This window comes from Anguilla rostrata, chromosome 3 (assembly GCF_018555375.3).
Source record: "Anguilla rostrata isolate EN2019 chromosome 3, ASM1855537v3, whole genome shotgun sequence".
In the NCBI taxonomy this organism is placed as follows: domain Eukaryota; kingdom Metazoa; phylum Chordata; class Actinopteri; order Anguilliformes; family Anguillidae; genus Anguilla; species Anguilla rostrata.
Genome location: NC_057935.1, coordinates 65,983,546 through 65,999,224, shown reverse-complemented (window position 1 = coordinate 65,999,224; position 15,679 = coordinate 65,983,546). Strand labels below are relative to the sequence as shown.

Below are 15,679 nucleotides of genomic sequence, written 5' to 3'. Positions count from 1 at the left end.
TTCAGATACGAATCTGATCTCGCTTCATCAAAAACCACTACTTCTCGACTGCGGGGTGTACGCTGAATCAATCAACACCAATCAGAATTCCATAATCCCATTAATGTAAAGCAAACCTCCTACATCATTTGGGCTACGTTGTAAATTAGCTTTTTCCCCCCACCGTCAATAGCGAAGCTACCGGCTTCTGCTCACAGCGTGCCGTCCACAACGCGGTGTTTATTGCACTATCGCTCGTGAGCAATCCCACGCCAAAACCGGGGGAAGTACCGGCGCTTCCGTTAAATGGCAAGACACCTTATTTCCACAAAAAAAAAGCACAAAGAAATCACACCACACATTTAACGTGGGACAGATAAGAGAAGAAATGAAGCCGGTGAAATTATTACTGTTGTTAAGCTTTCAGCTGAGAGAAAGCAAAAGATGAAGGGTATTAGATCGGCCTCTGTCTCTGTTCAGCATCTTCATTAAAGGATGCCATTTTCCAAAGAACCACAAAGCGACAGTGTTACAAAAGCAGATGACTGCATTCAGTCTGTCAAAGCAGGATAACAATTTCAGGCCAGTTCGTCCAGCTGATGGATCCGTTTGTTGACGTGTAGCCTAAAACTTGCCTAATTGTCAAGAGCTGACGCTGAAGAGAAAAAGAGGGACCGGGCAACACTCAGCGAGACAGCTTCCTTTAAAAATGCCATGAGTCACAGTCTACTTCATGTTCTCTCTGAAGATAGTGATCCATTCTCGGATACCCTTTTTTTTTTGTTACTACACCTTAAAAGGCACAGTCATTTTGTTTTACATACAGCTCTTTATTCCTGTCATGCTAGGAGGACCCATCCTTTTATTTCTCTATTGAGTGAAAAAAAAAAAACCTGCATTCTCTGAGTGATCTTTATTAGTCAGTATAGGCCAATGTGACTATCAAACCAACCTGGAGAACCAGTCTCCTGGTGGCTGCATCACAAACTGGCTACTGCAGCCTTTTATGAACAGCACCCAGAATGGTTCTCTGAAAAAGATTGCATTTAGAAAGAAAAGAAAATAACTCTGAAAAAGAAATAAAAAATAAAAATAAAAAAAAACCTTTGAAAAGGGCATCTAGTCTGGAATGGCCAACCACACATTTTCCCTTGGTCTTATTTTATTACTGTATTTCATACACAGCATGGATTTATTCTCAAATACTGAATTACATCTACTGTAATGTATTGAACCTTTACTGGCTGGATTTATATAATGGGAATTGGTTGTATTATACTAAATACAATAGGCAATTTACCCATGTAGTCACACTGTAGTTAAATATAAAACCTACTGCATAACTACTAAGGAAACATATAATAATAAATTACAAAAACGTAACAAAGCCTGATTAATTCAGTCTAAATATTGTACATTTTGAATTTGAGGGGTTAATGATTAGCTATGCATGTACATGACACAAACTGTAAACAAGTGAATGCAATAATTACTTCAGAATAAGGTGTTCACTGGAAATCAGTACCACAATAGTTACAATGTATTTACATAATTTAAATTGCCTACTTACTACTTAGCAGTGTCTTTATTTTCTTTTGACACAACTACTCATTATCTTACCAAGTTAAATTGGATCATCATCCAATAATACACAATCGAAAACAATGGGGCATGGGGCACTGGCATACCGTAGGTAAACCTAGACACTCCCGCCCCTGTCCCTACCATCACGCATACTCTGCCTCGGCAAACAAACAAGGGCGGATTCATTCACAAACAGTCTGACACCCACATCCAGAACGCATTACCACCTTTCACCACCTGCGCAAGGAGGGAAAAAAACCATTAAATCCTGCATTACACGCGCTGCCAACGTGCAACTTAGCCGGTCACGTTCCCCCAACGGTACGCTTTCTGCTCTCTTCCTCACCGGAGAAGATTACGGAGGAGGCAGAAATGGAGCGAAACCTTCGCGCAGGATTAATCTTTGTCCGCGACGCTGGCACACCTGGCCCCGGTGCTTTTTTTTTTTTTTTTTTAGACGCCGGCAAGACGCGTCGTGTAAAGGTTGCTCTGGACCGCGGCGGAATCCGAAAAATGTCACCCGGCAATCGGCTCCCGGTGCCCGCAGTGTACTGTAAACACGCCGCGCGGAGAGCAGAGACAGACGGCCTGTTCCGCGGGGCCGATAAGATCTGTGACAGCTTAATGTCGGGTTGTTAAGATAACAAAGCAAGAGGAGCGTAATCCAGCCTCAACACTGGCAGAGCTGTCTTTGCATAATGAATACGTTGCTAATAATTCACATTCAAACGGGACCCGATAAATAGGCCCGCACAATTCTGACTGCCTTCAGCATCACGAGTACTGTTTGCTTTGACACGTGCTCTCGCTGAAAGAGACCACGGAAACAACGCTGTTGGATTGGGGCTGAGGTAACAGGTGAGGTTCCAAGCTGTAGCATACAGGCTAGCTGATGTGTATCATCACCGATAACTGGCAACAGGCTTCCAACCGTTACTTTACAGCACAACGAGATACCACACCGTATTTTCACCATGGGCGACTAAGTGACAGTTCACTGCACTCTCTAAGACGTGGTCTTCAAAGAACACGTGATCTTTTCGTTGCAACATGGGTGCCATTGCTCACCAAATAGCATCTGCAAAATGAAAGAAGCAATATGCAGTTTAAGCCTCCTTGTAGGCTATTTATTCTCAGGTGTCCGTTAAGTAAAATGCAGGTGATGCCACAACATGCCCTTTGTCATTTCCAGAGAAGACACAGCCTAATATTGCTGACACAGTTTCTTGGAGTATTGTACTTCCCTTTGTTTTTTTTTTTTTTGTTCTTATAAGCAGCGACCAATCACGAAAGGTCAATCAAAAAAAGCCTATGAAAAATTCCACCAAAAAGTGGAAAGCACACCCGACAGTTTCTGGGCTAACTCTATTGAATCATATAATTTGTTATATGCTGCTCTGAACAAAAGCAGTGACCTTTGAAGTTGCAAGCTAAATTGCTCAGTAGAATTAAGGTAAGTTATTGACTCCGAGAAACTCAAACTCAATCTAGCCAATCAGCAGAAAGTATATGACCACAGGCCTTCATGCATGCTGACTGAAATTAATTGTTCATGGATTTAATTTTTTTTCTTAAGCAAATAAGCTATTATTCATCTGGAGTCATTCAATTATTTTTTTTCTCAAATGGCAATCACAGCAGTAATTACACTCTGCCCAGCTGCAATTTTATAGTCTATAACAAGAAAAAGTACAAAGCTGGTACATTTCAGCACAACATGAGAATAATAACTGGTTAACTACTGTAACTCTAAGTGAAGTGTAGCTTTCTGCTGAAACTGCCTTCGGTTAAAGTAAAAAACTGTCAAAAAGCAATGGGTCAGTACCAACATGAAATTCAATACTGATCCCACAGTTATTGAAGCAAATGGTAGGCTATAAGCTATGTAGAAATATAAGACATATTCAGTTAAAAGAGAAACAGCAACCATAATTAAAGTAGGCTTGAGTGAGAAATACTCACCGGCCAATAACTCAATGGAAAGGTGCAACAGTAAATGAGCACTGCATTACAAACAGAAAACTGAGATAGTTAATCACATTGAAAACAAATGCCTTAATTCCACTAGTGATCCATCCAACACCCATTTACTGAAAAGTAGGACACTGAGTGACTTAACCTTCCAAGTCTAATAAAACAAATCTCCATAAGCTTAGGCACAGCAAAACAGACAAAGCCATTATAAGACAGTAAGCAGTATAATCAAAATGAAGTAGGCTCTCTCCCCCCCCGAAAAACAGCTCAGGAATCAGCTCACCATCTTCGTTTTGCGTTTGAGAAGAATTACAGACATAAGGAAACGTTCCCATCGCATAGACAACGGATTAGCTTTTACATTCTTGGGAAAAGGCTCCGGTAAACACCCCTCATTCCCATGGATGTGATGGAACACAGGCCACCGCCCAGAGCTTGAGGTACTTCACATATATTTACTCGTGGGTGGTTTTACGTCGCTGCGCGCCCGACGCGATGTCAGAGACAAACGGCCGAATGGGACACGTCATGACGGCGATCCGTCACCAGCGTGAGCTCTTAAAGGTGGAAACTGGAAAAAAAAAAAAAAAGAAAGAAAAATATGGCGGCAGTGCTCAGTTCTCGGAAGAAAAATAAGGTGAAGGGTGACGATAAACCATATCCAGGTTACGTGCGGCTCTGAAACCTTCCAGACTACTCATCCATCTCTGCCTACAGATTCCCACCAATGTATACCCCCCTTACTCTCCTCACACACACACCACACACACACATACACAGGAGGTAGACAAGTAGCATTATGAAGACCCCATTAGGGCTGCTGAGGCAGTTTAACCTCTATTTACATTCGCCAGTCAGTTACTACCATGGTCCTTATTAGTTCTGTCGTAGCTAGGCTAGCTCTCCGTTATTAAGTGCACCAGTGGGTGTGGTGTCGGAGGCTGGAGACGCAGTGCAATATTATCCCCTCCTGATCTTGTTTGGAGAATACTGTTTACGGGCCCACACTTGGCTTCTCCTGGGAGCCCGGAGGAGACGGATGAGCGCTGTGACAGGTGATGGGTGCTCGCAAATTGGAGGAGATTGCAGATTGTGGAATGGGGGAGGGGTTTGGGACTGCATGCAGATGAACTGTTCTGGTTTTTCGCGCAGTATCGCCCGGTCCCCTGAGACCTTTTCCACAAATGCGCGTTTGAGCGACACCACAGCCGTGCTCAGAGGAGATGACACCCCCCCCCCCCCCACTGTGACAGTCCAGTCCAGCACTTGTACGGCCAAACAGACGGTCTGCAGGGTCATGGGCGGGGTGCCCGGCGGTGGGGGGGGGGCTGGGCGGGTATGGGGGCTGGGGGGCACTCTAGGTGAACCCGTTAATTGTACGATAGAAGGCAGGAAGTAGCCGCGCCTTCACCTCAAAACCCTCCCCCCTCCCCCCCCACGGATCGGGACGGGCGCGGCCTCTGCTTTATCATTCCGCAGCACTCGGCTGTTCTTGGCGGGCGGAGCCGGCTGGCCCCGGCCGGCGGGGTTGGCAGCCGGCGCCCGGGAGACGTCCTGCCAGCCGCTGCGGGGCCCGCGGCGGTGTCGCGGCGGCCGAGCAGCAGAGGGGAGGCGGGCGGCGAAGCGATGCCAGCAGGCCGCCTGGCACGGGCAGCCATTCGCACCGGGCACAAATGAGATTGGCATTCACGGAGACTCCTCTGCTGTGCTTCATAATGTACCGGCCCAATGCCCCCCAAAACCCCCCACCCGCCCGCCTGACACTACCCCCCCCCCCACCCCCACCCCACAGCTGCCGGGCACAGGGGCTGAATGTGGTGGGTCTGTTTCAGACGCAGAGAAAATGGGATCTCTGTGACTAAACTGCAAAGAAGGAAGGGAGAGGGACACCGCACAGCGTCTCTGACATCTGCAAGCGTGCCGGGCCAATGAGAGCGCGAGCTGGAACCGACCGGCCCACTTCACGATTCCGCCTGACGCTACAGCACAGAAACACTTGGATGGAGACCGAACAAACCGTTGGGTTTTAAATCGCTTCATGTCACGGATTGCATCCTAGTGAACTGCTTATTATGTGATTAAAACCAGATTAGCTTAATAAATATTTTGCAGTTAAAACTGGATTTTCAGTATAAATAACAGATGTAACCCATCGGAACACAGTCTATTCCCTTTCAGTGGAGTCCAATGGCCCTTTAGTTGGAGATTTTCTTCTAAAATGACAATAAGGTAATTTGTGATTTCCGTTTTTTTACTGCTTTATTCTGCTTCTCCAAGCTGAGGCTTTACCTGCCTAACTTTGCACATCCAATATGGATAACAGCGCAGTTAAATACGATGTGAGATTTTACACATTTCCGGACAAATTAAATGAATCTGCTGGTGTGAATTATTGCAACGCCGAGGTCTGCGCTGAGCCCTACGTGTGGCAAGGAGGAGGAAGATTTTGTGAGACACTGGAGCATCAGGGTAATCCTGCTGGGTTACTTATGAAATCAAGATGTGGAAATTAACCTAAAAAAAAACCGGCCAGTTAGGTGAGCAATAGTGCGTGTCCGTGAAATCATTTCTCACACGCATTAGCCGTTATTTGGTACGTGTTATTTTTACAGGATTTTATTTAACCTCAGTATATGAGCCAAAGCCATTACCCCCCCAAGGGCTCCAGCGGGCAGCCGTGCCCAGCCGTTGGCTGAAAACCAAGCGTGCGCACCCTATCGCACGCCGTCACCTTTGCGAGAAAACGAACGAGTTGCGCACGGGCGGAAGAAGAGTAATCACCGGCCAAGGTTCCAAAAAAATTCTAAAAACAAAGAAATGTAAAATTCCCTTATGGTGTGGTGCAATGGCAAGCGGGTCACTGGCATGACTAAGATTTCAGGGTGGGGTCGTCAGTGCAGCACCTAACCTTAACGACTTCAATAAATATTCAACGGTTCAAGTAGACAGCAGGCTATGTCAAATGAAAAGTAGGTTCGCCTGTAACACGTAAGTCCAAGCAATGTAATAATCGAATGCAATACTTAAATGCAGTAAATGTAGGCCTATATACACACATAGTCCTCCAGCGTTTCCTCGTAACCCACACAGTCCTGAAGGAGGTTCCCCAACCCCACTGTTTCAACGGCTCTGTCTCTCTCTCACTCTCTCTCAGCAGACCTCATTTTGCAGGTTGCTGATTTTCTCTCACTGTGAAAGCAAATTCTGCTTGATTAACCCCAACACTTGTTCCACCTAAAACGGCGTGAAGTTAATCAAATCAAGATCAATATCAAAGCTCAAAAACAGCAATCATTTAAAAGACAGCCACAAAGCTAATATACTATTACGCTGGTGAAGTCCGCTTGTAATGTAAAGAGAAAAGAGTGAACAAACACAGACAAATGGTTATTTGAGGAAACTGGCTATCTATAAAGGCAAGTATAAATGAAGGAATAACACTGGAGGAAAAAATGAACTGCAAGCGATACAAATATACTGTGGGCTATATTTAACACATACATTATACATAGGCAACATAGAAAAGAAAACTGATGCTCAATATCCACTATGAGTCACATCCACTATTAAGTCACATAAAAAAGTGGCTTGTATTCTCACTTTGACAGAAATAATATGCCAAATCATGACAGTTAAAGGCAGTTAAATTTTGGTCTGCCCAACAACTCAATCTTAATTTCCGAGGTTCAACAATTGGATCTTTTTCACTTGAGGCACAGGCCAAAACCATAATTGGTGAACAAAGACATGACTTTTTTTATTTTTGTTTCCGTGACAGTGAGACAAACGCTGGTGTCAGCACACGCCACGACAGACAAGCGCGAAGCCGCCAAGCTCCAGATGAGCAGCCGCTGTAAACTGTGAGGTGACTGACCCCCAAAACCCAAACCGTATGGCGCAAGCGGCCTGAACATCACATATCTCACAACACGGCACCGGAGGACCCTGGCTCCTGCTCCCCAGAAGGACTTTTATTGATGCCGTTAATGGTGTTGATGTATGTAGGAACCTCTCCTGTAGCAGCGAAATTGATCTCGGGCCTCACTATATTTTCCTGCACTGTGTTAATGCTTCGACTCGCAGTAGCCATCGAATGTCCGAGACCGGCCTCCTAAAGTAGAAGTCTCTGAATTATCTACTGAGTTTTTACCAACGGTATGCAGTCAGTTTCATTGTCTTTGGTGCTAGATGTCTGGAATGATCATATATGCTAATAACCTTGCCCTTGGTATTCATGGTTTTTGGATTTGGTTAATAAAAATAATAATAATAATAATAATAATAATCATCATCATCATCATCATCATCATCTTAAACACAGCACTGGCTACTAATAAAGGCAAAATCAAGCCATTAAACTGAAACATTTAGAGACAACAACATGGACCAACAACTGGCCTATTGGGAATTGAAAAATGGCAACATAATGAGAGTGCAACGATGAGAACAAGCCACTCGGCCTACTTCAGCTCGATGACTGAAAACTGACATGATAGATCCAGAGATAGGCCATTTGCAGCCCGAATGTCCTTATCTGATAACACATGGCTGCCAACATTTCTGCTTCCTGGATTTAAAAAAAATTAAAAAAAATAACAACAAAAAAGCACAACTCCAGAAAGCCTCCGTCCTCTTGGACAGCCCATATCGGGCCAATTAATCTACCGCCTGAACCATAATAATCTAATAGCCTATTGGTTCTGCAGCCCAGCATGCCTGCATGTTCCGGTAACTAAAGTCGTACAAGGCTGATTAGAACCACAGAAACGTCCACCACAACAGCACGTGTACGGCAGGCTCACACAGTGCATTCTCCAGCAAGCAGGGGCCTAATTCAATATGGTGAGGACAACCGTTCAATCAGCCAGGACTTACAAGACACTGAGAATCTAAGCAGAAACAAAAATAAGGCAAAGAAAAAAAAAAAAAGAATTTCTCCTCAGCGTGAGACTGATGACTTCCTTATTTACAACTTAAGCTGCAGATCCCATTTGGATCCACTGTGCTGAGCTGATGAGGAGAAATGAAGGTGTGTCGCACTGCCGGTGATCTGAATTTAGATGAACAGGAATAAAGTGAAAGGACGTTCCTCAGAGGGGACAAACTAAGCATTGCATCAATCACGTTTATATGAAAACACGGCAGCAGAACGAAGGCACACGGCCGTGGTGAGCAGGAATTTAACCCTTTACAGTGTGAGGTCACAAATCCGCAATGGGAATGTTCTTAGCTGAACATTCTAACGCCGATGTAACAGTCACTGCTGGTAGCTGAGAGCAACGGAGCTCTAGAACACCGAATTAGAATTCTGAAAAAAACATTGCCAACAAAAAAAAAATAAAAAACCTGCTCATCAAAGGGTTAAAGGTCTGAAAGGTAGAGAGGAGACATTCGTTTAGTACCCCTGCATGCTGACACGAAGAGCAGGGAACACTCGGGGGCCTTCGAAAATGACACTGTGCTTTCAAGTGCCATGTGAGGGAGGAGCACAGAGAGGGAAACAAGGAGACCAGACAGGAAGGGAGCGCAGGAGGGAGGCGTGGAAGAGCAGGAAAAGGGGAGCAAGGCAGTAAAGGAGAGAGAATCTGAGAGCTGTGTGGCAGCAGTAGCAGCAGTAGGCAAAGCAGTAGCTTAGTAGTAGCAGCAGCAGCAGCAGTAGTAGTAGCAGCAGTTGAAGCAGCAGCAGTAGTAATAGTAGTAGCAGTAGTAGTAGTAGTCATTGTTGTTGTTGTTGTAGTGGTATTATTCATATGTTTTATGCATATTCATTTTTTATTCCTTGTCATAGTTGTAGCACCAATAGCAGCAGTAGTATAGGTAGCAGCAGCACCATAATTGGTGTATCACATAGAAGTATGGATACAAACAGGTCGACTTCCCCTGTTTGAGTTGCTGCGAAGTCATTGTCATCGTTTGCCTCATCCCATTTCTCACCACTTGGGGGCGACACTTCTTGTTATAGGCAACAATCGTGTTTATACTGTATGCTTACCATTACAAATGGGAAACACACTAAGATTAATATCACAGTGTAAGCAACATAAGCAAATGCCAGCAATCCATTTGCGTACTGTAATTATTTTATAATTCACGTGAAAAATTACAGTACACCATTAAACGCAGGACAAACGTGAGAGCAAAATTAAAATGTCATTTTCACTATCAGTATTTAAAACAAATTGAATGGAATTGAAATTGTAGCAGTGCTGAATTAACTTATTATTTTCTCCACTATTTTTAGCTCCACAAACTGGCTAAAAATATTTACGTTACAGAATTGCCACAATAAATTATGCACAAGCAATAATTGATATTATTATAAATTTCTGATGAGTAAACAATTTAACCAAAACAACTGTTGAGAATTTTAATCAAATTGATAGGATTGCAAACAATGAAATCATCTGTAATAATGTATACACAGCACAGTCAGTAACACAATGCACTTCGACAGCCTAAATACATGCGCCAGTCATTTTCTATCAAAACACATAATAATAAGCGTAACGTTAATAGTTTTCTTTTTTTTTATTGAAGACTGGTAAGCTAATGTATGACTTTTCATGGTATTAAACCATTTGCAGTCAGCCACAAACTTGAATGTTGTCAAAGTTCAATACATTTAGTGGCCAAATATTTTACATATACTGCTCAATATAGAATAACCCATTCAAATATTGTAGTTTTTAATTACAGCGTAGCTAAGTTGACAGTAAATGAATGCGAAATATATTTATTTCGCCTGATAGCTCGTTCATTACCCCGCAACTACAGTATACCGGTAACTTCTCGTTGATCACAGACAATAATAAAACTGACAATCCTGTATGACACTGTAGGTTTAAAAATCTCCATCAGCGCCTAACTTCTCCCATCAATACGAGGTGGCACTAGGTGTCCCTCTGTACGCACCTAGCTAGTACTTTCTAGTACAACATACAACCACGCACAGCCGCACTGACAATGGACTAAAACCGCACGAATGAAAGAATCCGAAATTATGCTGTACACACGTCGTTTCCCGATGCAAACATAAAGCGAGTAAAGCAAGCATTCCAGGATGTCATACGATCAAAGCCGGGCGCATTGATGTGGCCATCAGAGATCGGAGAGACACAGCCGGCTTGCTTATGACAAAGACATTGAACATGAAGAAAATAAATATACACTTTCACGTACCACTGTTGTTCCAATTCCCAGTCCCTAAAGAAGTCAAACTCGAAAAGGTCCATGGTCGGTCCCTCTAGCTTGATTCAGTAAGGAACCGGTGTCCGCTTAACGTATGCGACAGCCTGCATGCAGCAAATGTGTGTGTTTCTGCTAACTGTAACTAGCTGTACTGTAGCTACGTGCTCAGCCGGGCTGACACACTCAGTGAGAGAAATGCCACAGCCCCCACCGCCTGCCGCGCGTCTCGACAGCACGCAGTTAGAGGAAGGCGGAGCTTGAGGCAGCCAGAAGTCGTGACATGGAGCCAGCATATCAGCCACTGAAGGATCTGGCTTATCATATTCAAATGGAAAATTAAAATAACGGTACAGCCCTGCTCCTCCCTCTCATCGCTGTCAAAATCAGCTGTGCCACAGTGTTGTACTGTGTTGTGCTAAGAGCGAGATAATGGCTACCGGAGAGCGTTTAATTGCTCGTGGCAAAACTGCTAACGGAGCTACTGCAGGACAAAGCATATCCTCGGATTGATTTATTCCTCCCTTACTAGAACATAGTAACCCAAGTAATATGTTTCACGTTCTTTGGGTTTACATATGCAAGTGCCGGGGAAAATAAATAAAAGTAATAATTTGCTCATTTTGGTGAAAATATATTTTTAAATACAATGCTATTACAGGCCTACTACTGCTGCTGCTGCTACTACTACTACAACTACTGCTGCTGCTACTACTACTACAACTACCTGTAATAATAAATAAAAAAATAATAATAATGAGATGAGACGTACATGCACGGAAATGTTTGACTTGTCAAAAAAGTCATGTTTAAGTAGTTCTCAAGTTTCTCATTGCATATATTTTTTTCACTGCACAGCTACCAGTTGGATGTTACCCTTCACACACGCACGCACGCACGCACACACACACACACACATACTTGCAGATTGGGACTAAACTGTGACTAAACAAGATGTTTCACTACCAGCCTCCATCAAGACCAGCTAGTGCAGTGTTTGCTCCCTTCCTGAAATTTACTGTATGTGAGCTTGACCTATTTAACTTATTTGGCGCAAACAAAGAACAAGCATCTATATCAAATCCAGTAATAAAACGCACAGCCTATGGGGTTCAATTAATTATTGACATCATTACTGCAATGACATTCCTCCTCATATAATAAGAGCTGTCTCAAGCCAGGTACAGAAATTACATCATACCCCATTAGTTTTATTGGTTATTGGTTAGATTATACCCTATAAATATAAGGATCAGAAATTACATAGACAGTATGTACACACACACAACGCCACAATACTTTCAGGAGTGCACATTTTAATTGAAAGCAGGAGCAGAAGTCCTTCGGGTGAGTGCCGTTTGCTTGCGTGTTGTGCGAGTGCATGTAGCGTGTCTACATGTCTTCGTGTCTTTCCTGATTTGTGGAGCCTCCGTACGGAACCCTTGGGTAACACAATACACTACGATATCACTCTCCTATATCACTCTGAATATGCAGCCTCAAGGTGTTCCCTAATTCATAGCATACGCTTCAAAGCTGGTATTAATCTTACTCCCAAAATTCCGCTGGGTCCAGTGTAAATAATTTTTTCTGGGGGTGAAATTCCTTTCCCGACAACTCACATTTGGAGGAATGCTATCTCCCTAAAAGGGTTTAACGCTGTCCTGTCCAGGCACTCCCGGTGGCACAGATTAAAACGAAGCGTTGCGCAATATTGCCTTGTCTTTCCCGGTAATCGGCCAGCTGGGCCCAGGAGGAAACATGAATGTAGTCCCACCTGACGACAACAGACCGAGCGCGAGTGGAGAGACCTCCCTCTGTGCCTGAGTGCGGAACCTTCTGGAAGGTGAGTGCTGCCAGCGTCTTGACGATAATTAAGTGGGTTAAGCCCGTTGGTCCCAGTGTTAATTTGGACCTCTACTCTCATGCATTTTGTATTTCTCCTTGTGGAAACCGTGAGAGTGACGGGGGCCTCTTTTTTTTGACGTCAGGGGGGCCCCTGCCTTGAGTTAGCCAGCTGTCTTTACGAGAGGTTAAGTGGCTTTTACCGGCCGGACGTGCCTGAGTGCCCGAGCTCTCCCCTTCGCTCCGCGGCGCACAATGCGTTTGACACTTTGTTGACGCTGCTTATCCGAGCGCCGCCTTCCTCCGCTTAATTGCCAATTCATCGGCGAATTCGGTCGATTTGCTCCGGCGCGTTGGGGTGTTAGAGGGGGCCTCAGATAAGGTGAAAGGCTGCGAGAGCTTAATTTGAGAGATTAAATGCCGCGGAATAACGCGCGGAAAAAAGTGGAGTCATTAAAAAAAAGGCAACTTCGGAAAAGGGTAGGCCGTGAGGAGAAGCTCGGAATGAGTGGGTGAAAAGAAAACGGAAGTTACCTGGTCTGTTGTGGTGGTGGTGGTGATGGGGCGGGGGGAGGGTGGTGATTTGGCACATTGGGAACTCTGCTGCTGTGCAAAACCCTGGAGGGGGTTGAGTGCCATTATTTGGGCAGAAGAGGCTCCCGTGGATTGGCAGCGGTAGCGGAGCAGGCACCCCCCCCACCCCCTCCCCCACCAAGCGGTGACGGCGGAGCGGAGGCATGAAAACGCAGAGCAGCCGGCGTCCCTCCGAGGGGGGGGGGGGGGCGGGCGGGGGTACGGGAGAGAGACGGGTGGAAGGCGGGGGGAACAAAGACAGGGCCCCCAAAATGAATGTGCAAAGCCATTACGGGCAAATGAAAGCGCGGCCCTCCCGCGCGCCGAGATTCTCCAGGCCGGCCCGTGCCAAATCATTAACAGATTGCGGAGATCACCGCGAGGCTCGCCTCCTCCTGTGTTCGGCTTCGCCCCGGGCGCCCTGGAGCAGGGAAAAATGATCCACGCGGCGGTGTCCAATGAGGGGAAATTAATTCCAAAGGAAGGGTCAGACCGACTGCCTCCTCTGCGAGCGGGCGCACCTGCCCCGACTGTCCACCGAGAGGCGCTGTGCTTGTGGGGGGGTGTGGGGGTCAGCTGCCTTTCCCTTTCCCATTCCTTTTTCAGGAAAATTAAAACACACTCGGCACCATTAAAATGTTCTGGATTTTTGGTTAATTCATAAGTGTAAATTGTGTTGCTCTTTTCTTTTGATAAAAAATAGTAGTGGATTTACTATTATATCGTTTTTGATCAATGACACTGATATCATTGCTTACTTCTGGCCAGGGTTTCAGGGGACATGTCCTATACCAGCAGACATTGGGTGAAAGGCTGGAATACACCCTGGACAGGCCGCCAATCCATCACTGGGGAATACACACCCTTCACTCACACATTCGTACCCCAAGGACCCTGTAGTCTGTAATTAACCTAACCTGCATGTCTTTGGACAGTGGGAGGTTACCTCACAGAGATGAGGAGAACATGTGAACTCCACACCAGAAGGCCCTCAGCCGGGATTCAAACTCACTTCCATCTTGCTGTGAGGTGACAGCGCTACTCAATGCACCACCGTACCACACTACTGTACGTTATAATGTGCATTACAATATTTTAAAGCTATTATCTCAACTTTCCATTAAGAATGAATGAATGAATGAATGAATAAAACTAAAGAGTTTGGCTGCTCTTATAGTTGTAACTGTATGCCAGTGGAAGTCTGTTAGACACCTCTGGGTCTGCACAGAAAAAGTGGTGTTTAACGCAATGCATGATGGGCACCGTCAAGCCTTTGATTGCGTGCTTGGCAGTGCAGAGTGCTCTCACCATTTTAACTTCTGCGTCACCCTGCAGCTGCAGTCTGTATGTGAGAGAGAGAGAGAGAGAGAGAGAAAAAAGCACAGCTGGTGCATATCTGCCAAGGCCATCTCCCGAAATCCGCTCATGACACAGAAAAAAACAAGGTAACGGGCGAAATGATTCAGAACAAAACCGAGAGCGAGAGAGAGAGAGAGAGGGAGAGAGAGCAGGACCGTGTTGGCTGTGATCCGCCTGGTGAACCGTTTGCACCCTGCACATGCTGCACACGCTGCACGCGCTGCGGCTGAGGTTGCGCAATGACTGTTTCCTGCAGGCTCTAACCCGAGAGCCAGCCCGGACGCTGCCACCGCTTCGCAAAGAGCATGGCCTGACCTCGTCGGTCGTTTTGTTGATCTCAGTTTTGCAAACGTGATTTTAATTTGGAAAAAAAAAAAAACGGAAAAAAAAAAAAAACAGAAGTTGTGAAATTGCTATGTGCTATGTGAAACTGGTATGTGAGGACAACAGTTCAGCTGGTTGACATTGTATGTTACAGCCACCGCAAGGCCAAGGGAATGCAAGCAATGCATTCTTGAACACCTGACACCATGCATGTCCCACGGGACACAGCAAGTAAACAAGTTTCCACACAGTAGGAGCAAATATTTATTGCGGTAATTACTGAAACAAGGAGAACAAGGTTTTCAAAGCTTGGGATCTGGGTCAAGGGTGCTATTTTTAAACTTCCGAGATTGCTTTCACTTCACACTTTACCTGAGGGTCACACGTAGACCTAATTCTAGGTAGTGCATACACTAAATACACAAACCCTACTTGAGCCATTACCCTCAAAATGTCACATCCGTGACTCAGTTCTGTGCATACATGCTTACAGCTCACATGCAAACAGGTAATGCTGTAGGTAGCCCACTGTGTCCAGAAGGCTCGTGTCCAAGGTTTGACAATGCTGTTGTACATTTGAAAAAGGTTCTTCTCAAGGCAACTTCTGTAGTACAAAATGGCATCATTGACATAACAGCCAATAAATGTTTTAGCCTCATTGCACATCCTCCAATAGTTTGAGGCAAATAAAATTATTCTCTCCTGCTAATTTTTCATTTATGAGGTAGGCTACAGTTGGCTATATGTAGAGCCTCACATTTCCTGTTTTGTGGATGAATCGTGGGTGAAATCACAGAATCTGGGTGAAAAGGCAGAATTTACACATCAACTGGGATGCCACAGAATTGTGAAATCT

General features: G+C 44.9%; 1 protein-coding gene across 2 annotated transcripts in view; it reads right to left on the bottom strand.

Annotated features, from left to right (window-relative positions):
* aff2 (AF4/FMR2 family, member 2) overlaps nucleotides 1–10,972 on the bottom strand; it is a 175,809-nt gene extending 164,837 nt beyond the window's left edge. Inside the window, exon 1 of one of the 2 annotated variants that reach the window (XM_064329362.1) lies at nucleotides 10,717–10,972. In XM_064329362.1, the coding sequence (XP_064185432.1) occupies nucleotides 10,717–10,769 (53 nt within the window). In that variant the 5' untranslated portion in view covers nucleotides 10,770–10,972. The remainder of the gene's footprint in view (nucleotides 1–10,716) is intronic. The other variant, XM_064329361.1, reaches the window with a different exon arrangement.
* Nucleotides 10,973–15,679: the final 4,707 nt, after the last annotated feature.